At 37.2% G+C, this 24,839-nt stretch overlaps 1 protein-coding gene across 1 annotated transcript in view; it reads left to right on the plus strand.

Moving 5' to 3' along the window:
- Positions 1–24,839, plus strand: part of ABCA12 (ATP binding cassette subfamily A member 12) — a 176,646-nt gene that overhangs the window by 37,754 nt on the left and 114,053 nt on the right. The window contains exon 3 of the mRNA XM_047871551.1: positions 17,687–17,840. Within this exon, the coding sequence (XP_047727507.1) occupies positions 17,687–17,840 (154 nt within the window). The remainder of the gene's footprint in view (positions 1–17,686; positions 17,841–24,839) is intronic.

Genomic DNA, 24,839 nt, shown 5'->3' on the forward strand with positions numbered 1-24,839 from the left:
CTTAACTTATACCTTCTTCAGAGGGTTACTTTGTACCTCTAGTAATGTCTGTGTGAAATCCTGGTTACTGCAGCAAGCAGGAAAATGGAGTATTGAGTGGAATATGGCACTTAAGATACAATCTTGACTTCCCAACAGAGAATCTCATTGGTCACAGGAAGGAATGGATGTTACTTATGGCCACTGACTAAGCTGCCATCAGTATATCATTCATTCCTGCTGTGTCTTTCTTTTCTAATCTATCAAGTATAAATAAGTAATTTTTCTATTTTAAATCTAGGGTAGTTGTTTCTTACGTTGATAAATATCTATTTTCAAAGCATTTTGAAATTTAATTAGGAATATGTTTTAGTTCTATGATAAAATCATTGTAAATTTCTGACTCTTTTAGCTGCATCTTAAGGAGAGAGTATCCACTTTATATTTTAAAAGGAATTTTAAGAAACTGCACTTGAAGTTGTTAATAATAGACCTCATTTTCTTATATACAAGCAAGAAAAATGACATGGGACTGAAGACACAAAATAGGCCTTCCAAATACAGGTAGGGTACTGTGAATTACTAGATGTAACAGGAAAAAAATCAACTTGCGGGGTTGCTGTGAGATTTACAAATGGTATATGTCACATAAAGGAATACATATTAGGAATACAATCAATTACAGTTGTCCATTTATCCATTTATCCTTTGGGACATCCAGCCCCAACCTGTATTTTGATATTAATCCTCTTGGTATGTCTAACTCTAATTTTTTTTTCCCAACTGCCCATATTGTACCTGATTTCATCAGCCTTTTAAAATGTTGAAAGCCACTGGCCTGGGATTTAAAGTTTCTGGGATTTAAATTTTCTAAACATTTTATTAAGTAACACAGTATAAGAGCTTTTAAGTGTTGCCACAAGGAATAATTAAAGAGTCTGGTGCTTGGGGGGAAATTGGTTCAGGTCTAGTAGCAATCAAGTAAAAGCTGGCAACTCATTTTGTTGACTTGAATGATATAAAATAGAGGGACAATAATCAGGAAAAGATAAAATCGTATTGGAAGATTAATGGAATTTACCTTGACTTGTTCCTTTAAGTATAGTAAGAAATCAGTGACATTACATCAATTTTGATATTTGGAAATTGGAGACTAGCTTCAGTTGATATCTTCCATGTTTCATTTCTGTTATTTACCTATATTTCCAGGACTGGCCCTGATGATTTGATGTTGAATAGCTGGTGAGACCCCCTCATTTACACTTTGTCTCAGAGCCAGGAAGAAAGTGTTGTGACTTTCAAGCTCTAATCCTTTACGTCATGCAGTTGCTGGTCTTTTTCTGAAAAGAAGCCCACAGTGTCGACAGAAGGATTTTCTCGTGTGTTACAGCACAGATTTCTACTTGTTTCACCATTTCCAGATATTGTGCTGGGACGAGGGGATGGTGTGAGGAATACAGTTTCAGTGTCTATTATCTATGAAGATGAAGCACTTAGAGACTTTTTGCATCCTTCTGCTTTTCTCCACATCATTAGGCTAAGAGAGTAAAAGCATCTGCCTGCCTCAGACACAAAAGAGACTGCTACAAAGTCTACTAAATATGCATAAAAAGAGACAAGAAGGAAGAAAAAAATATATGTACTAAGCTACTCACCCACTTCATGTACTGATTCTTATCCCAGTTTATTTTAATTATTGGATTTATGGGAAGGATTTCATTTCATTGTTACCTCAGAGAAGTCTGTCTTATCGTGGAAGGACAATTCTAAAACAGGAAATGGGTGGTGGTGATGGGAGCTGTCTGGAAGTTACTGTGTCAGTTAGATATAATTCTCAGGTATTAATGGCCCCAAAATAAAGATGGGGTGACCAGGGTTTGTTTTACTAACATGGTTAACTCACCTGTTTTCTCCCTCATTAGTCTAAGAGTGAGGATAGTTAGTGTTCTCTTGCCCACTAACGACATTTCCATGTTATGTCCATAATGGTGTTCAGTGGCCATTAGTGGATTGATCGATGAGTAATGATGCTGCATCGCTAATGCAGATACACACGATGGAATAATATCTACCCAAGAAAGGGTAACAAAGAGCAAATTTATCAGCAGGACTGCATAAAGTAAGACTTTTCAAATAAAGAGTTTATCTGAAGGCAACATTACTCACAACTCAAAATTTGAGTAACAAGAATTTTCTGATAGCATGCATGTGGTAAAATCAGAATTGTCTATTAGATCAGATTCTCTCAGAATCTTGCTCCATGATCTTGTGTTGCTCTCCTCTACACAATGATGGAGCCCACTGACCCGAGTTTGGCCCTGAAAGGTGTGGCAGTCTGGGGGAATGAAGTGGCCCTACTTCCCTTGGTTATCATTTAAAAAAATCTGAAGAAACTACAGAGTGAAACTGACCCACTAGAAAAGCTGTATCATTTACCATTAATTGTGAGAATATGTTTAAAGAGCTGCCAGCTGGCTAATGGCTAACCTGTTTTTAAAATGTGAGAAGAGAGATCCTGGGAATTCACATTAGTTGTGAGCAAATTTTTCCTTTAGCAGGGGGAAAAAAAAAAAACAAAAAAACACCTGCCCAGGCAGTTCATTCTTCTGTCTTTTTAACCTGCTGAAACTCCTTGAAATAATTAACTGAGTATTTGTAGTTAGATAAGCCAGTGATTGGCACTTTGTTGTGATCTTCCCACAAGGCTCTGAATGAAGGTTCCTTTAAATAAGTTGAGGCGTAACTTACTGGTGGATAAAAGGTTAGATCCTGGATAGTTCCAAAAACAAGTTGGAATAAGCAAATATTTAAAGTAAGAGCGTGACAATCATAACAGTGTGATGACTTTTAGAAGCCCAGAAACAATTTAAAAACGTATTTATTAACAATTCAGAAGCAGTGCAAATAAGTGGTACATATTTGCCAACAACAAGTTTGGAAGATTATGAGAAACTCTTGAAGGACTTAATTAAGCTCAGTAATGGGGTAAACACAATAGCAGATGATGCTCAATGGAGAGGAGATGGAGGTAATGTATAATGAATAGTTTGCAGTCGTGCATTTAATGAGTTCTGAATTAGCCCTGCCTCTCAGGAAGAGAGACTCTCAGCTAGGATCTTAATAAATGGGCAAGGAGGACAATGGATTTTTTAAAAATAGATTGAGTTACAACATTTACAAAAACTGAATGAATGGTGAGTGCCTCAGTTGGTTAGGTGTCCGACTCTCAATTTTGACTAAGGTCATGATCCCAGGGTCAGGGGATCGAGCCCCGTGTCAGGCTCCATGATGGAGCCTGCTTAGGATTCTCGCTCTTTCTCCCTCTGCCCCTCTCCCTCCTTGTGCTTTCTCTCTCTCTCTCTCTCTCTCTCTCTCTCTCTCTCTCTCATAGAAAAAAAAATTTTTTTTAAGTGAATGGAATTTATCGATCCAGAGAGTATTGTTATAAAGCTATTCTTGGACTGGCTTGTAGGTTAGATTACATTATAATGAACTTTCTCTGATATTTCAGTAACAAAAACTTCCTAAAGTTCAATGTAATTCCAGTATAAAGACAGTTCTCAACTTATGAAGATTTGACTTAACGATTTTTCACCTTTCCGATGGTGTGAAAGCAATATGCATTCAGTAGAAACCATACTTCGAATTTCAAATTTTGACCTTTTTCCCAGGCTAGCAATATGCCATAGGATCCTGTCTCATGGCGCTGGGCACCAGCAGCCTGCCACAGCTCCCTGTAAGCCGCGCATCACGAGGGTATCACGAGGGGTAAACAACGGATACACTTAACCATTCTGTATCCATACAACTGTTCTGGTTTTCACTTTCAGTACAGTATTCAATAAGTTGCATGACATACTCAACAATTTATTTCAAAATAGGCCAAGCAATGATGTTTGCTGGCTAGCTGTATTCAATGCATTGTTGACTTATTATATTTTCAACTTAGGATGGGCTTGTAGGGATGTAGCCCCATCATAAGTAGAGGAAGATCTGTATTATCTTTAAAAAGAACAGTGTGTGCTATTTCAGACACACTGACAGTCATAAAAACAGCACAAACATTCATGTATCCACTACCTAACTTTATCAAACCCTCACATTTTTTAGCCATATTTCTTTCAGAATTGTTTTGTTTGTATAAAACAAATCAAACATTAAAGTAGCAGTGAGGCCCCTGTGTAAACCACTCAGATTGATTTCTCTCCTGCCTGCCTGCATCCATCCTTCCCTTCCTGAAGGACATCATTATCATTTATTTGGTGTATAACATTCCCATGCTTGTTTTTTCATTTTTACTATATATTTGTCTACCTAACTACATTACATGATATTATACTGCTGGTTTAAAAAAAAATTCTGTGATTTCAAAATTTGCTTAATGTTAATTTATTTACTTTTGAGAGAGAGAGTGAGCAGAGGAGGGACAGAGAGAGAGGGAGACACAGAATCCCAAGCAGGGATGAAAGCACAGAGCCTGATGCGGGGCTTGAACTCATGAACCCTTAGATCATGACCTGTGCAGAAATGAAGAGTCAGATGCTTAAATGACTGAGCCACCCAGATGCCCCTTGGATTTTATTCAGTTTTGTTTCTGGTGTTAAATAAGTTGTGTTTATTACTTCGTGCAGCTAGGGAGAGTGCCCCCTGTGAGGAACTGTGGAGTGTCTCTGTAAGAGGGTGTTTGAAGGAGCCTATTATAGGAGTTGCACTTTGGGTAATAACTTGAGGTGGGACCTAGGAAATAGAGGTTTGTTCTGAAATGGGTGCTGTGAGGAACTCAGGGATAATTCTATGATTTTTTGCAGAACGATGCTTTTGGTAATTTCTTTGCTATGTAGTTTATCAAGTGGTTCTTTATCTTCTTCTTTTACTTTTTGTGTCTTCTAGTATAACTGACTTTTTTCCAGTTTTATTGAGATATAATTGACATATAACATGTTTCAGATATACAACATAATGATTTGATATGTGTATATATTGTGAAACAATCCCAGTAAGTTCAGCTAATATCCATTACTTAATATGGTTACAATTTTTTTTTCTCATGATGAGAACTTTTAAGATCCATTCACTTTGCACTTTTCAAATATAAAATACAGTATTGTTAACCATAGTCACCATGCTATATGTTAAGTGCCCAGGACTTACTTATCTTATAGCCGGAAATTTGCACCTTTGACCACAGGTTTTTAAACTTTATAGAAATAGTACCCCAACCTGGCATCCTTTTGCATCATGTTTTTTAGACTGACCACTATGTTATTGTTCAGCATGGCATTTTGTCAGTTTATCTCCACTGATTTATGCAGCTTCAGTGAGTTCATGGAGTATACATACTATATGCATAGGTATATCACAATCTGTTTATCCATGGTCTTTGGATGAGCACTTAGGTTATTTTTCAGTTATTTCCAATAGTACTGTGGTGATTGTTTTAAATATGTCTCTTTGTGCATGTGTGCACATGTCTTTGGGGCATATACCTATAGCTATTCACATTTTAAACTTTGTTGAATATGGTCAAATACATTCCACAGCGACTTTACTAACTTATCTTTTCCCCGCTATGGGATGGCAATCCCCACTGCTGCATATCCTTTCCAACACTTGTTATTGTCAGACTTTTTAAACTTTTGCCAATCCAATAGGCAAATGGAATCTGGAGTTTTCTATTTGTATTTTTTTGAAATATTTCCCTTTTAGAAAAAAAAGAACATTTTTTTTCTTAGAAAAAGAAAACAGAAAATACTAATGCTATATTTGCATTTTTTTTCTCTACAATTGAGGAAAATGCCCCTCAGGGATTTTTCTCTATTTTCTTTCCTTCTTTTGTTCTTTCTGTTTTCCTGATGAGTAGCTTTGATGAAAAGTGGTTCTATGTGGAGGGAGAGAGAAGGCCAGTAATATGTTCTGGTTACAGAGCAAGCCACAGGTCACTTAAATTGTCTCTTTGTGATTGGCACAGGTCTTGGTAAGAAAATGTTTGGTTTAGGAGAAAGTCAAGTCTGACAAGAAGATGAGGTTGCTACCTGTCAACAGCGCTACTTGAAAGAAAAGGTTGTGACATACGTTTTCCACTGGCAGGTTGTCACACGTATCATTTGTAAATAGACAGAATATGAATACCAAGGCGTAAATACTATATGAGCTGTTGAGGAGTGATAGAATCCCAAACTAGATCCTTTTCTTCCCAAGCGAATAGACCATCTGTTGAATTAAAGACATTTATAAGCCCCTGTGTTTATAGGACTTTCTTTTTTTTTTCTACACAATGATCCCAGCAATGTATTTCACTGGCTTTTATTTTTACTCTACAACACATATAATTCTCTGTGATAACTGAGTCAGATTTCCAAATGAAAAAAATAGTTGTTAGTAACATACCTTTATAGGGGTAATTACTGAAATTCTTTTCTCCATATCATTACTCTTAATGGGTTACTGAGATCACATTTTAATTTCCAAACATAATTTTCATCTTATGATAAGTGCTTAATACTTCAACCTGGCTAAATCTCCTTTTACAGGAGAGTCTTCTACTTGTAATAGTTGTGATGGATGGGCAGTCCAGATTTATGTTTCCTGCATAAGTGAGGAAATGACTCAAGGTAGAGGGTCGTGGTTGCATAATAAATCATTTGCAAAGCTATGATTAGAAGGATGCTTTTTAACTCTTGCTCCTGCTGCCTGGTGCTTCACTCACTAGAGTAATTCCTATAATTTCTGCCAATATGTAGCTCCTGGAAACAACTCATAACTTAGCCCAGTTATCAAAAAGGCAAATATTTGGGAGACAAGTTAAAGAGGATGTTTTTCTGGCTAACTCCCAAACAACTTTGTAGAACACTGTATTGCTCAATATTTTGTATACCATCCCATGATCATGGTGCCCTGACTTGGCAGTGGACCCCTTTACAAGTGGTAAAGGGAGAACAACAACTCAGTTTCTCCCTACTCTTGCCTCCTAGGGAAAATGCCTTCAGGACAGGTCACACACTTCCCATTCAAGATGGGTCACTGGGATGGTGATTACTTTTATTGGTGCTCCTTTTCTGGGTGGGAGCAAATACACTAAGACCCACTGAAGCTCTTGGGGCCTGACAACCATGATTTTTCTCTATATAGGAAAAGCTATGTTTCTCCCAATACATATATTTAGTTTTATTTTATTTTTGGACACTCTAAATGATTGTTTCTGTAGTTCCTTAGGACACTCAGATTCAAATTTGCATCCAGCCTCTAATAACACACATACCTTTGGCACTTATTATTGTGCTGGCTTTATTCTTCCCTATACTTGTTTGCTCTCATTCTGATTTCTTCATTACCTTATGTTTTCCCATTATAGAGTGTGTACTTTTATAAGCTTCCCCAAATCCTTCTGGAATGAAATTCCCTTCCCCAAGCAATGTCTTAGACAAGTTTTGCTGAACGACTCCCACAAATAGCGTTGCACAATTGTAATGGACTTTCACAAATAAACACTAAGGTGCTTGCTGAATTACTATATTTAAGCCAAGTTAGTGAGGTGGGAGTTTACAAGTAAGTCCTAGAACATCAAGACTCAAAGCCAAGCTATTTCCTTATGTAAAAAGTTCCCTCCTGAGGAAAAAATAAATAAGTAAATTTCCAGTTCAAGATACCTTTTCAGTTGGGAATTTGTGAGAGCATGGGTGAAGGCACTGTTTCCCAAAGTGTGCCCTATGGAATGTTCATTCCCAGGAATCTTAAAAACAGGAAGAAAAAGAATGAAAAGTACTCTGTACTCACATTTGTGGAAATGTAGAATTAACCAAAGTTATTCAGGTTTCTTACTGCAAAACCTCTCAGAATCTTTAGTATGCAAATGTATTCTGGATTTCCCAGAATAGGAGATAGAGCTTAGTTTCCTAAACTCATTTGGCCCCAGAACCTGGTTTGTAGAAATGCTGATGCTCTCCCACCTCCTACACCCCCCAACCCCAGCATCATGTCAGAGACCATCATGATGGGAGAAGAATCAATTCTTCAGTTCATCCCCAAGTGCAGGTTTTGTGAGTTAACTACCTAGATGTCTGAGTGATATCACTGTGGCTAATAATTAGTGAAACACTTCCCTGACAAATCATAACAGATGTGGTGACACTGGAGGAAATGCCCCCACCCTTTACCAGGTGTTCACTGATATTGCTGGATCTGCGGAAGAGGGCAGTGTCTCAAGGGAGTCTGTGACCTATGGGGTGCAGGACAGTGGCTCTCACCCCACTGGCATCAAGTCTTCTTGATATTACCAATCAACCCAGCCATATCTATGTGGACCCAGCTTCATATCAGCCCTGCCCACAGACCGTAGGGTACTTTCCTGGTTGGCCATATCTAGGAAGTATTAGGAGACTGGGTTTTATAGGAAGACTGTTCTACAATGGAGCAAGGATCTAGGGTTCATCTTTCTTTTAACTTTAGATTTAGAAGGAAATAAAACAGTTGCCAAGATTCTGTTTGCAAGTGGCCATGGCAAGGAAGATTTTTAAAAATGCAATTGTGAATCTTTGTTACTGAAAGACAAGTCTCAATTGGTTACTGTTAGTTCTGTTTAATAAGACAAATGGACCCAGCTCACTCAAGAAGAGCCATTGAACTCAACATTCCTTGCCATGTGAGAATATTTTTAATAATATTAGTGAGTATTTTTGAACTCTGATTCAATCCATGTGGGAATTTATTATCTAGCATGTATGTGTTACAGTTATGTTTCCTAGCCTTGAGTGGAATCATTTTGTTTACTGTTTAAATAAATCAAACCATGATCTTTGGAACCCATCACCCAACAGGGTCTCCTTAACCTTCAGAAAGGAAGGAGGCATGTTCTCTTCTAGAAACTAAGGAATGTGAGCTATGGAGCCCTTTGTTCTGGCCAGCAGTTCAACTGTGTATGTTAGAATCAAATAGGTAACATCCAAAGAGATAGCAAGGTTCCAAGTCCAAAGTGCCACATCCCTTTTTCTTAAAAAATAGTGATAGTAATATGCCAAATATAGAAAAACGGCAAGAATCTTTCTCACCTCCTATGGCACCTGCAATGTCATAGCCCAGAGTCCCCAAATTATCTTCCTTGGAACACTTTTTGTACATTTCAAAACCTGTTGACTGTGGTAGTTAGAGACAACTCTGAGGAATGTGGGAAAGATCCCAGCACGTGGGACACCATCTCAAATGACCCAAAGTTTGTTCTTGTTCTCTGTGGCAACCTTTTGAGTATAAGAACTTCTTACCCACTGCTTTAAGGATTAAGGATCTTCCCTCAGCTCTCACTGCCAGAAACAGTCTACCTTTTTGCCAGTGGATTTGAACGTGGAAAAACACTTGTATGATGAAGTAAGACTTGCCTGGGGAGATTTAGAAAGAATGTATCATGGCACCACACCCAGTGAGCAGTCAGTAATTGAAGCACTGCTCCAGTCGATACAGGTACATATTATGAATTACTAGGGAGAGAAACACATTATGCAATACTCCTAACCATTCATTGGCTCAAGACACAGAGATGAGAGATCTGGTCACTGCACAGTAAATTAGACAAATGTCGCAACAGCAATCTGATGAGCAATAGTAACTCAGGATTCCACGCGGCCTTCCCTCTCCAGTGTGTTCCTATTGTCTTACACAAGCTTTATCTAATTAATCTTCCTTGTGCCCTGTGCGGTGGCAAGGCCCATTATCCTCCATTTGGTAGATGTGGAAATAGAGACATGGAGAGGTTAATTTACACCTGGTGATTTAATGAATCAAAATCAAAACCAGAAGTAGTACCTGTTTTTCAAATTCTCAATCTCCTCCCTCCAACATATACTGAAACTTAACTGAACAGAATGTTGCTTTCATTATCATCATATATCACGCAGTTTTGGGTCCATCTCTGCTACTTAGCTTTTCATGTGACCATAAGCAAATTGCTTGATCTCTCTGAGATTATCTGCAAAATGGGTATAACGCTTGCCCTGCTTATCCTATGGGATTGCCATGGGGCTTATATAAAATGATTCTTTAATTTTTCCAAAAAACATGAAGTTATTTTTCTTACCAATGTTTTACCATTTATTTTCAAATATATGCCATTTTTATACATAATATTTCTGGCAATTTAGAAAAAAAATGACTCCATACAGGCATTTTTACATAATAAAAGTGTGATGACCTTTGAAAACAGATACTCTCTCTGTTTCTTTCTATCTTTCTCCCTCTCTTCCCTCTCTCTGTCTCTCTCTGTCTCTCTCTCTCTCTCTCTCTCTCGCGCACACACACACACACACACACACACACACAACCTGGAGATAATTTTTTTTTTTCTTTTTTTTTTTCTTTTTTTTTTTAACATTTATTTATTTTTGAGACAGAGAGAGACAGAGCATGAACAGGGGAGGGGCAGAGAGAGAGGGAGACACAGAATCCAAAGCAGGCTCCAGGCTCTGCACAGGGCCTGATGCGGGGCTCGAACTCACGGACCGTGAGATCATGACCTGAGCCGAAGTCGGACGCTCAACTGACTGAGCCACCCAGGCACCCCGATGATATATTTTTTTAATTATTTTTTTAAGTTTATTTATTTATTTTTGAGAAGGGACAGAGCGAGTGAGCAAGGTGGGGTGCAGAGAGAGAATCCCAAGCAGGCACTGCACTGTCAGCACAAAGCCCAATGTGGGGCTTGAACCCACAAACTCTGAGATCATGACCTGAGGTGAAACCAAGAGTTGGACACTTAACTGACTGAGCCACCCAGGCGTCCCTGGAGATACATTTTTAAAACATTTAAGTAATATCTCTTATTTAAAAAGATAGAAGAATGAACTATACTTGGCACCTTACTCAGGGCCAGACACACAGTGTCTGTTCAGTAAATTTACACTGAATAAATGATGGATGGATTCTTTTTATGAATAATAATTTCAGTGGTTGATATTATAGATGCCAATGTGTAATAGCTAGATTTTCAAAGAAACTGAGATGTAAAGAGCTTATAACAATAAATGTTACTGGTTTTATCAATATTTATCCATTTTATAAGGGATATAATGCAATATTATCCATTGTACTTACTATTAATTGAACTTATTGTATCCATTGTTTATCCATTGAACTCATAATATGGGATAAAATTTGAAATTTTGCCCTTAAATAATAAAGATAAATGTATATTATGTTAAAGTCCTCAATCATGCAGTTTTCCTGTGACCTTCAGGAATTCACTCATTCTTTCATTTATTCATTCATTCATATAGTTAATAATTGCTTGCACCGTGTCAAGCTTTGTGCTATAACTATGTAAGGATTTTTCTCTCTTTCAAGTAGCTTATTCTTTATCTAGTCTCTCAAAAAGTGCATTTTTATTGAGCTAGTGACTTTACCTGAATGTTCAAAGTCATATAAGTATTTATTTATTTATTTATTTACTTTTATTTTATTATTTTTTTTAATATATGAAATTTATTGTCAAATTGGTTTTCATACAACACCCAGTGCTCATCCCAAAAGGTGCCCTCCTCAATACCCATCAGCCACCCTCTCCTCCCTCCCACCCCCCATCAACCCTCAGTTTGTTCTCAGTTTTTAAGAGTCTCTTATGCTTTGGCTCTCTCCCACTCTAACCTCTTTTTTTTTTTTTCTTCCCCTCCCCCATGGGTTCCTGTTAAGTTTCTCAGGATCCACATAAGAGTGAAACCATATGGTATCTGTCTTTCTCTGTATGGCTTATTTCACTTAGCATCACACTCTCCAGTTCCATCCACATATAAGTATTTAATCCTAGGCTAAGGTCTCTCTGGGCCACAAAGATTTAAAAAAAAAAAAAAAGCCCTATTCAGAGAGACTAGAATCAGGAAAAGCCAGTGTATTTGAGTTTACCTGATGATGGTTGAGGGAACAAGACATCTCCCCTCAGGGAACAGCTCTTGCCCCAAATGGAAAATGCATAAAGAACAAGGACAGTGCTATGCATTCTTGACTTCATGTCATAAAATAATTTAAAGAGCCAGGTTTATGTCATTTATAATTTTAATTATGTCTTTTAAAATGCTACTGCGAACAAATTTGCTGAAAAACTACAGGAAGAATAAAAAGGTTTACTTTAATTATTACAAACATACTTCTGAGATTCCTTTCCTTTCCCATGTTTTCTTTATTCTTACCTGGTTATTTGATTGTTTATAGGTGTTGTATCTAGATACACTCGTCTCATTTGGTATTCTTATAATGATGAGAATTTCTTGTTGTGGTTTTCTTGAGGAGACTTATTTAATTGGTCAAAAAGCCTAATAAGTATTCTGCTAATGTGACCCTGTATGTAAAAAGTTAAGAAAAATAGAACACCCCAAATGAATAACTTCATATTTTAAAAAGTCAGAATTTCCTTCCAAGATTCATCATTCATCTCTTTACGGGGGGTAAAGACCAAATTCCTTTCACCTGGAAACACAAAATACCATCTAGGTTGGGTTCTGACCTGCTTGAGGAAAACACAAAGAAGCACAGTGGAAGTTCTCCAATATCTACCATGATTATAATATTTACAAATGTCACCAAGGTAGCCTACAGAATGCTTCCTAAGCCTAATGATGTCAAATGGAAGTAGCTTCATTATTGAAAAGACTGTGACATTTCTTTCTTAACTAATACAATAAATAGAAAACAGCACTTCTGTGGATAGAGCCAACAAGCAGTGTGGTCCTGAATTTATAATGGAAGTGGGTGAAAACCCTTCTGTGGAGGTAAAAAAAAAAAAAAAAGGGAAAAGAAGTAAGGGAAGATATTGAGGGAAATGCGCATTCTTGGCTGTACCAGTCAGTAAAGAGATACAGCAGTAGTTGAAGGGAGTAGCTGGAGAAAAAGAGAGAAGAGTTGGAAATTGAGTCCAAAGAGCGGGTGGTCAGTGGGAAGGAAAGAACAAAAGATTAAGAAATGGAGGAAAGGGGATATTGAGGGATATTAAGTAAATTAGATGAGATGAAGGAGGAGAAAAAGAAGGATGGGGAAGATGTGAAAATAAGAAGTGAGCAAGGCAGGAGAGGGAGAAGGACAAGTGTAAGCTGTCCTCCCCCAGGGGTCAGCAAACTAGAGCCTGGGGGCCAAATCCAGTCTGTTGCCTCTTTTTTTTTTTTAAATAAGTAAAACTTTATTGGAATACAGTCAGGATCATTAATGTACACGCTGTCTATGGCTGCTTCTAGTCTACAATGACAAGAGTTTAGTAATTGTGATGGAGACAGTTATGTCTTACAGATAAAAATATTCACTATCTGACCCTTCTGGAAAAGTTTGTAGTCTATACTGTTGGCAAATTGTAGTGTTGTGCATCAGAATTACCTAGAGGGCATGTTAAAAGAAGGATCGCTGAACCTTATCCCCAGAGTTTCTGATTAAGTACATCTAAGGTGAGATCTCAAGTTTTTATTTCTAGTAAGTTTCCAGGTGATGCTGATGCTGTTGGTCCAGGAACTGCACTTTGAGAACCACTGCTCGAATTGTTACCTTATATCACACTAATGTTGTTCTGAATAAGGAATTTTGTGAAGAAAGGAAGGGAAAACCAAACTTGATCCCCTTTTTAGATAAACATGTATGGGTTGATATCACAATTTTTTAAAATTATTTTATTTTTTATTTTTTATTTAAAAATTTTTTAATGTTTATTTATTTTTAAGAGAGAGAGGGAGAGTGAGCAGGGGAGGGGCAGAGAGAGAGGGAGATTCCGAAGCAGGCTCTAGACTCTGAGCTGTCAGCACACTCAAACCGGTGAACTGCAAGATCATGACCTGAGCCAAAGTCGGATGCTTAATTGACTGAGCCACCCAGGAGCCCCTCTTTTTTTTTTTTTTTCTTAAGTGGATCTTGAACTGGATCTTTTTATAATGCAAGTTTTATTCTTAAAACAACAAAAACTGAATCTGATTTAGTTAAAACTTAGCTATTTGGTGGTTTGTTCCTAAAAATGTTTTGTAGTTTGGTCGATTCAACTCCCTGAAATAACATTGGGATCTGTCAATATTATTATTGGACTGTGTTGATAATGTTGACTGCATCCATTTTATGAGAATAACCTCTCCCCACCTCACTGCCTCTGCATGGAGCCCCTGAGAAATGAAACTATAAGTGAATTGAGATCTTGTTGACCACTCACCAACCTCACTCCTAGACTATGCCAGAGTCTTCTGGCTCCAATTTCTCCATGGAATTGCAAGTTCATTGATAGGTTTTCTCCTGGAGATAGTCATAAATGTTGTCCTAAGTGTGAGACCTTTGGGGCTCATGATACCAAGGAATTTATCCTGCCTAAGCCCTCCATCCCCTGTTTTACTTACTTGCTTACTTACTTACTTATTTATTTATTGACTTACAAGTGGTGCTGTGGTTTGCATAGTTATAACCTTCCTCTACTTGTGTCCTTAAATCTATACCCTAGCTGTGAATGTGAGTAGCCAGTTATTAGCCCTAATTTTTCATGCTCTGTGTTTGCTGCACAAAAGTTCTGTGAGGGATAGAGAAATGTTTCTCTTTTTCCCGCATCCTGGCATTTACGGATATAAAGAGAAACATAATTTTGGAACCTGAAAGTGCCAGAGACACCTTCAGAATAGAATTGAGTTCAATTTAGAAATAGCAGCTCTTTAAAACGTGTGCTGGTTCATTCCACCTTTGCTCTGTGTGGTTACCTCCTTGCACACACGTAACCGAAATGGTAAGGAGACAGGAAAAAAATCCATTTTTACCCATAAGAAAAATACTCAATTTTAATTATATTTAATTCTGACTTGTTAGTTTTAGAGGATCTCCAGATTATGTGAGACGTTGATGTGTATGAGAAACTATATAATGGATGTCAAAGAAGGATAAATGACATAAATATATGTTACATGCCTACCTTATTATAGTGAATAAGTGGATGCTTAAATAAATCAGTTGTTGCAACAGACCCTTCCTTATCTTAATGAGGGTATGGTTCCGAGTTAAAAGGTAATGGCAAAGTAAATAATACAGGCAGTCCATTCTGCGCATGGCACTGTGTTAACTAAAATGTGTATACACTTAAACCAATTCCTGATTTGCATGAACCCATTATAACAGGTTAAATATGTTATCAAAAAGTCTGTGTGAAGCATGATCAAACTGCACTTTGGACACGTGGGGGCCTTTAAAAAGTTTTTAAAGAACCTCTGGGATGAATTTTTCTATAAAGTATATCTATAGTAATCACAGTGAGGAATGTTGTAGGTTTAAATGCTTCCAAATTCCTCTAATATTTGAAGGTTATGATCAATGCCAGAGAAACTAAAACTGGACGTCATGTGCTACCTCTTTTCAGATCTTCTTCCCATGATGTCCTTTCCTATTTTTTCCTTCTCTTCCTGTTGTGATCTGGCTTCTCACGAACTGTTGTTTCCAGCACTGTCCAGCTCAGCCACACCATCACCTTGATAAATGGCATACAGCGAAGCAGTCATCTGCTCCTGTTGCCCTGCCATCTGCTTTCCATTCAAAGGATCCACTGCACGTGTTTGAGATCAGATAGGAATAAAACCATTTGCAGACCCACACTCGGAGAGAATGGCTGCTGTTGGGATCTGTGTAACAGGGTCGATCGCTGTTAATGGTGAAGTTTCACTGCAGCTTTTCCAAGGTCTTGCTCTACGTGTCCACTGTGGTAGAATTTTGATGTAGAGGGGTGATGTGAAAAGTTAACAGGCAGTTTGCTACTCTCTAGCTCATTCAGGGAATTGTGCTACAATGAAAGCATTGAAGGTTCACTCCAGATTCACTTGGGTTTAATGTTAGGAGAGACACAGGTCTTTCCGGTGTCAGAAAGAGATGCTGCTTAGAAGGTAGTGGTGAATACTTTGGTGGATTTAAGTTCTCTCCAATTTCTTCTGAATTTCCAAAACTTTAATTCATACCAGTGTTATTTCATGGATTAGTTTCCTACGGCTGCTGTAAAGAATCACCACAAACTTAATGGCTTAAACACACCACCAACTTATTTGAGGTGGGGTTGGAGATGGGCAAAATAGGAGAAGGTGATTAAGAGGTGCTAACTTCCAGTTATAAAATATATAAGTCATGGGGATGTAAAGTGCAGTATAGGAAATATAGTCAATGATACAACAACTTTGTGTGGTGGCAGATGCTAACTAGACTTACCATGGTGATCATTTCATAGTGTATATAAATGTTTAATCACCATGTTGTATACCTGAACCTAATGTAACGTATGTCAGCGTACATAATGTATGTCAGCGTACCTAATGTAATGTATGTCTAATGTATGTCAGCGATACTTCAGTTTTAAAAAACCTCCACCAACTTATTATTTTATTGTTCTGGAGATCAGAAGTCTAAAATTTAGTCTTAGTGGGTTAAAAATTAAGGTGTTGGCAGGGCTTCATTCCTTCTGGGGGCTCTAGGAGACTTTGTGTCTTTGCCTTATCTAGCATCTAGAGGTCACCTGCTTTCCCTGGCTTTTGGTTTCTTCTTCATCTTCAAAGTCAACAGAGCAACATCTTCCAGTCTCTCTTCTTTTTTTTTCCCTCTTTACTTCTGGCCAACTTTCATATGACCCATTCCCTTTTATTTCCAATTTTCTGTATGTAGAGCTGTATTAAGTTACTTAGATCAAATTTCTATTTATTATTCTCTTTGCTAATATATTGATGCATACTTAGCCCAGTTGCTCATACTATTTTTTGTAGCCTTTCCTCTTTCTTTTTATGTTTAATGAAAACATACTTGTACTGACACCCTTTTTGATGGATTCATGAGGAAGTTAAGGTTTTGCTTTTTAGTCTTCAGTTTGGAATTACTCTTATAGTTTTGAAACCTGCTTTTTTTTGGTAATTCATTGTCTCCATATTCCCCCCCAAAAGAGCAACCTAGTGTTTTGATATTAGACCTAATTGCAGAAAGATTTGTGGTTTGCAGTTTGCCTATTTCTTGACATGTGTATGCTATCATCATATTTTATAAAGCAAATGTTAAAGGTTACAAAAACCCTTTACTCTTACAGTTCTTGTTTTCTGTTACCTTAATATTAGGGATATTTATTTATTCCATTATTATTGGATTTTTAAATAGGAAAAAATATTGCATGTATAGGATAATTAAATTAGCTGTTATGCTAAACCAAAAATACTTCCTAGTGTCTGGAAGATTGGCTGCATTTATAATGACTTTGATCACAAAAGAAGATATGTACACTGTGAGAAAAAATAGTTACTATATAGTTAAAAGAAGATAAATAAAAATCATGTGAAATATACCACTCGGGAAATCCCTCCATATTTTTAAGAATACATATAATTATATATTTTTTCGAGGTTACAACTATTCTGGCCATGTTATTTTCTGATCTACTCATTTTAATTGGCAAAATACAAATATTTTTTGTATTATTTGACAAACTTTTTATTAGCTACATTGTGTTTTATCATATGGATATACTGTGATCTATTTTTAAAATACTCTAGCAGACATTCTTCCAGCTATTTCCTTAGAATAAGTCCCAGTAAAATAAATTTGTAAGGCAACATGTATTTTTACACTTTTGGATACATAGTAGACCCAGACAGTCATAATCCAGAAGGTAATTTCACAAAACACAGTTACTACACTTCTTTCCCTTCCCAGGCAAATGCCATAGTGATGTAATTAATGTTTTTTGCTTTGTTTTATTTTTTAATTTCAGGTTACCTTGCACCTCGAAACCTTCCTAGTACTGGCTTCTTCCCGTTCCTGCAAACCCTACTCTGTGACACAGACTCTAAATGCAAAGACACACCATATGGGCCGCAAGATCTGCTTCGTAGGAAAGGAATTAATGATGCACTATTTAAAGACAGGTAGGGGCACTTCCCAAGTGTGTTCAGTTGTTTTGAAAGATCAGATCTTATCTCCTTATGAAATATCCAGGACAACCAGGGTTATATATATGACTTTATTTTCTATATCTGCAAATGTGGTGATATAAATATGAACAAACAAGTTGAGTACACGCTTGTATTACCATGTTTATGTGGGAGTAAGCATAATCTACTTTGGATGAGTTACCCAAACTTTGCTTTCTAAGATGAGTGGCCAAGGCCCTCCTTAACTTCCCTCAAAGTGTTGTCAGTGACAATTTGTCAGTGACACATTGCCCTAAGATTTGATCACAAGCTTCATATATAGGGCAATTTAGGGGCATTATCTCCTGGAAGAATGACATATTTATACTACTCCATATGGTACTTCTAGATGCAACAGAAACCAGGCGATGCAAATGCAGGAAATTAAAAGTCTAGAAATCAAAGTAATAAAGTTGAAAGCATCCTTAATTCAATAAAACCCTTTAATTGAGGCTCATGTGTGTCCTGTTTTATGGTGTGAGAGGCAGCTGAAGAATAAAGGTAAGAAATCTAGACCATTTACAACATGACTATTTATAATCCCAATATTCTCTCTTGGGATTCTAAACCTAAAGAGACTCCAGGAGCCCACCTGTCTGTAGAACTGAAAACAAAGTTGTAATCTGAGTCAACCATGAGATAATTCTGGTACAAATTATTTTGAAGTGTTTTTCAAAGAAAGATTATATTTATCCCTACTCAGAGATATTTGGTTCTGAAATTTTAATTTAAATTCCTTGGTATCTAACATCATATCTGTATGAACATTATCATCATGATTTTGGTCATCAGATAATATGGGTGATACTTTAAGAGAGAGCAATTGCAAGCTGTTTAGCATAAAATATATCAAGAATTGCCATGGGAAATGACTCAGAACACACAATTGTTGAGTTGTTAATTCACACTGGTTTTGTTATTTCAATAATTTAATGAGTCTTGATTCTTAAAACATTATGATGTTCATTCATCTATTAATTTATTCAAGAAATAATGACTGAGAAATTTCTGTGTTCTAGACATCATTCTAGGCACTGTGATACAGAATGAATCAGACAAATCCTGTGTGTTACTTGCATCCTAATGGAAAAGCAAGCAAAAAAATGAGCAATCAAATAAATAAATAAATAAATAAATAAATAAATAGCATAATTAATGATAATAACAATTGTGCTAGCAAGAAAAGAAAGCAGGCTATAAGCTAGAAGTTGAAAGGTGGGAAATGAATAGGGTGGCAAGAGAAGGCCTCTGCTAACAGGTGGCATTTGGGTAGAGACCAGCAAAGACAGGAAGAGACCAGCAACAGCATATGAAGAGAGTATTCCAGGCAGAGAAACAGCAAAGAATCCTCAGGTGGGGATAAGCCTGACCATTTAGAGGAACAGAAAGTTGGCTAATATTTGTAAAACATAGTGAGAGATGATACAAAGGGTATCATCTCTCGATGATATCATATGTCGAAAAGAAATGCAGGAAACATGTACATGCAGAATCGAACATGTAGAAAAAGGGAAGGGATTTGCATCTTTTTTTTAGTATAATGAGAAGCCATTGGAAATTGGTAAGCAGGGAGATGACATGACATATTGTGTATGAAGCCAGTGTGTTCTAAGTGCATACCTCAACTAACACTAGTTGCCTTATCTCTGTGGGGAGCCCAAAAGCTAACTAGAGCCTATGCCCTCTTAGTAAACAGAGTAGAGGAAGGATGGAAGCATGGCATCTTGTTTGTTCAACTAGTTCACAGGTGGTCTGTGTGTCCCCATGTGAGTGGTTAATGAAGCATGATCCATGCCCATGTTCTAATAGGGGAAGGAATATATTAAACCCATCATTATAATGGGAGAGAGTGCAATGAAAAGTACCAGAAAGATGTTGAAGGAAGACACTCCATATTTAAAGTAGAGAGAGCTTTCAGGTGGGATAATCAGGTTGATCTTCATGAAGGGGTTGTACCTGCGATAGACATTTCATGAAGCAAGGGTTAGAGAGGACATGGGAAAAATTAATGTCCCTTATTTACAAAATGAATTGCAGCTCTCCTGGGGCTATCAACTTTATACCTTTTTTTTTTTCATGAAGAAGTAAGTTACAGTGAGAGAAATTGTGAACAATATCTGAGACTATATAAATATACCTTCCTAAAAAAGAGTATTTTTCTGTATGATATCATATAGAGCCACACTCATAGAGTTGCCTGAGATGAGCCACTGAGTTGGTTTTAGAACTAGGATTAAAGTCCAGCTTTATTTTATCCTTTGTTGATGATTCTCTAGGCAGATGGACATATCTGCTTTTTTTGTTTTATTCTAGCCCCCAGGTACTTTGTCTGGCTCAAACTGTATATTGCTGTATATTCAGTATTTTCTCTAAACTACCACATAATTGGAACTTAATTTAGAAAATTATGTACAATAATAAAATTGCATTAATGATATTTCCCACCATGCTATTAACTTTTATGGTTTATACAGCCGTGCAGTGAAACTGGGGCATGGCTACTGGGTAAGCGGTTCCACTAAATTGCTTCCCTTTGGTAAAGGAAGATTCACCAGCATAGCATCATTAAGGGAACAAAATAGTCTTTTTCTGTTTTGTAAGTGAAGGGAAGAAAATGCCATCTTTGGTCTCATCAAAAGATGCCCGCCATGTTTATTTGAATAGAATGCTTTTCTGAAAGTAGTGATCACACTGCAGTCACTGCTTGCTGGCCAGTTGCCAGGTAGTTTGAGGTTTTTGCACTGGCACCAGCCCTCTGTTATTAAATTCATACTTTTTTAGGCATTATCTTTAGGATGATGTGCTTTAAAATAAAAATCCATTACTATACTCAGCATCAACTCTAAGTAGCTGTCTGGAAAAAGAAACATTACATTTATGGTTCCCCTGCTCATTTGTAAAACAGATGATTCAACATCATGGGACTTACCCTTGTGGTCCTTCCTCCCTCTGCACTGCCTCTAAGAATATATCAGAACAGTGGGGGCCCCTGTCTGTGCCATTGCTCACACAGCTGGTGAATGTGAAGATCATCCTCCAGGGCTCACAGGGTCATTATCTGGAGAAGTGATTCAGCATTCCTAAAAATCATGTGGGAGAATTGCTTCTATGGATTTGCTCCCTATCTCTGTCATGCCAACACGCTTCTATGACCTGTGGTTTCCAACTCATACCTCTGCTCCTATTGAATGGCTTTTACAGAACTTTTAACATAGTTAATCGTATCTTATTCAGGGATAATTTTAAAGTGCCAAGGCTTTTGTTTAGTACCAAAAAATATGGTTGTGTTTAGAAATTGACCTAAAGATATCATTGGGAATATAAGGTAAGTGGAAGTAGAACAGATATGTGTCCTCATTTGACTGTACAGATGATGTGAGATGTGTGGGTTTCACATTGTATTAATTTCAGAGCAATTTATAGCTATGCTGTAATCATTTTAGAATCATTTGTTCATGTTAAAATAAAGGGTTAAAATTTTATTTCTCAAAAAGCAAAGTGGGAGGATATCTTAGCTGCCATGCAGGCAAAATTATTAATTTATTGAGTAAGAATGTATTGAATACGTACCACATGCTGGAGATGATGCAATTCACTGCAGATATGAACGTGAATAAGGCACATCCTATGCTCTACACAAACTTACAATCAAGTGAGAGAAAGAGCGAGACAGGCAAATAGGTAAATTACCATATTACATGGTAAATGTGATGAGCATTTGTTTGGGTCTCACTGGGCCCAGAACATGAGACAACAAAAGGGGAATAGTTACAACAGGTACTTGAAGACATTGTTTTTGCCTGAGGAATATGGATCTAGGAAGATATATTCGAATATATCTTGGAGATATATATATGATTGTAATAGAGAGAGGTTTGGGTAGGGCAATGTCAGGAGGGTTCTCCGGAGGCCTTAAGGGTGTGATCATTAAGGGCAGATAGAGTGGTGGATACCAGACTGGAGGAAGCTGTGTTTGAGTTAGGCCATAGAGAAAGAATCCCAGAATTTAATGAAATAGAGAAATAAATAGAGGCCCTTCCATAGCTTAGAAGAATAGGCAAATAGTGATGGAAAAATTTATAACTTCCCTTGTAGTGCTGCCAAATTAATCAACTTGTTTCAGGACTAGGACTAGGTAGAACATAATCTGTGTAGTGTCACCTGAAAGATACTGTGCTGTTATCTCCCTCATATTCTATATGTTTCTTATACACATCTACTCACTAAGACATTTCCTCATCTGCCTGTCATAGTGCCTTTAACAGCTTCTGGATAGGTACTAGTTCGGATATATATTGTATCTCCAAAGTCCCTCCTAAGCATATAAAAATATCCTAGGGCAGAGGAACATATTAAGACATTTAAAAATTTTAACGTCTTAACTGGTATAGATTGTTCGATTGGTTGGTGGTCCACCTAGAAAAGATGTCCATTTTAAACATGGGCAGGTAGGGATTGTATCTGCAGCACGGACAGCCCTGAAAGAATGAACGTTAGAATGAAATTGAAGAAAACAGTGAAAAAAATTAAGATTTTCCTGTGAATGACATCAGCTTGGGGGTAGCCAGGAAGGAAAGCTGTGTCAAGTCACTGCGGGGGGCCTCACTGCCATACAGTGTCCTTATTTATAATTAAAAGTCAATAATGAATGTCTTCTGAAGCTGGGATCAGAATTGGCCTAGAGCACATCTCACATCTTCTTTCCAGGTGTCACTATATACCTGTGTGATCATTCTGGGGACAAAAGGGAAAAAATATAAAAAGTTTAACTAACCCTTGGAAGCAAAAAAGAATGTCGGAATTTTCTTTCTAGGACTTGCCATATGTGGCTTCCCTGAAAGCAGTTCTTTTTATAGACAAAATTTACCATGGTGCACATGGATACCACCTACACAGGTAATCTTCCCCACTCACAGGAAATAGACATCCAGTATGAGCGCATAAATTCTACCATTATGATGATATCTATAAATGTGGCATTTCACAAATGTAACTGTTGGTAGACATGTCTGAGAAGACGTAAAATCTACTCTGGGCCTAGTTTCCCTTCCAGTATCTTAAATTTAACATTTCGAGTCTGAGATATTTCTTTTATTGAATTCCATTCCAAAACAGGGACCTATAAATGCCACTGAGGTAGAATCTACTTCATCAGCATCATAGAGGAGAATCCCTTAGCCATCTCCATGGTACTGTACAAATGTCTGGGTCCCAGAAAAGGTGGTTAACTGATACCATGGGCCACTTGCAAATTTAATTCAGGCTTTCTTGCCCCACTTAGAGAGTTGGATTTTCTGAACTCAGGTGAGCCTGTGTGCTGGATTCAGGGGGCTTCTCAGTTTTGCGTTTGCTTTAATATTCTTCCCAGAGATACCCAGTATGAGATAGATTCTCTGAGGCTTCCTCAAAGCTTTTGGAGTTCTTGAATGGGATTTTTAAGTCTCCTGAGTTCATCATAGAGGGTGGGAATGGGGATGAGTCATCACAGAATAAATTCACTTATCTGTAATAGCCTGTTGGAGGGTTTCTCAATGTCAGAACTATTCCTACTTGGGGCCAGATAATTCTTTGTTGTGCTATCATTATAGGATGGTCAGCAGCATCCCTACCCTTTAGATGACCCTTTACCCACTAGATGACCATAGCACCACGCCCTCTAGTTGTGACAGCCAAAAACTATGTCTTTAATCATTGCCAAATATCTTCTGGGAGGGGGGCCAAAATGGCCCCAGTTGAGAACCACTGGTCTAGTGGAAAGGTAAAGGATAAATTTTAAGATAGCAAGGTATTTATATTAAGGTTGTGATTCAAGGATCTTGCTCTATAAGAAACACAAATTATATCTCTCATTTTAGCAGACCCTATCATGTGTTATTGTCCCCTGTACATGTCCTTACCTAGCTAATATTATTAGTGTATTATAATCCCAGGTCTTTATTTGACTATTCCATTATGTTAGTGGGAGTTTAATAAATATCGGTGAATTAATCAATGAATATGGTAGGTACAGTGCATGATTATACATTTTTGTCTGCCATGCCATTCCTGAGTGTTTTCTCTTTTTTCTTTTTTCTTTTTTTTTGTCTTTTTTAAAATTATTATTATTTTTTAATTTACATCCAAATTAGTTAGCATATAGTGCAACAATTATTTCAGGAGTAGATTTCTTAGTGCCACTTACCCATTTAGCCCATCCCCCATCCCACAACCACTCCAGTAACCCTCAGTTTATTCTCCATACTTCTGTTTTGTCCCCCTCCCTGTTTTTATATTATTTTTGTTTCCCTTCCCTTATGTTCATCTGTTTTGTCTCTTAAAGTCCTCATATGAGTGAAGTCATATGATTTTTTTACTTTCTCTGACTAATTTCACTTAGCATAATACCCTCCAGTTCCATCCATAGTTGCAAATGGCAAGATTTCATTCTTTTTGATTGCCAAGTAATACTCCATTATGTATGTATGTGGTGTATATATATATATATATATATATACACCACATACATACATAATGTGTATATATATATATATATATATATATATATATATATATATATACATACACCACATTTTCTTTATCCATTCATCCATTGATGGACATTTGGGCTCTTTCCATACTTTGGCTATTGTTGATAGTCCTGCTATAAACATTGGGGTGCATGTGTCCCTTCGAAACAGCACACCTGTATCCCTTGGATAAATGCCTAGTAGTGCAATTGCTGGGTCATAAGGTATTTCTATTTTTAGTTTTTTGAGGAACCGCCATACTGTTTCCCGGGTGGCTGCACCAGTTTTCATTGCCACCAACAATGCAAAAGAGATCCCTCTTTCTCCACATCCTTGCCAACATCTGTTGTTGCCTGAGTTGTTAATGTGAGCCATTCTGAAGGGTGTCAGGTGGTATCTCACTGTGGTTTCGATTTGTATTTCCCTGATGATGAGTGATGTTGAGCAT

Source organism: Prionailurus viverrinus, chromosome C1 (assembly GCF_022837055.1).
Source record: "Prionailurus viverrinus isolate Anna chromosome C1, UM_Priviv_1.0, whole genome shotgun sequence".
NCBI lineage: Eukaryota > Metazoa > Chordata > Mammalia > Carnivora > Felidae > Prionailurus > Prionailurus viverrinus.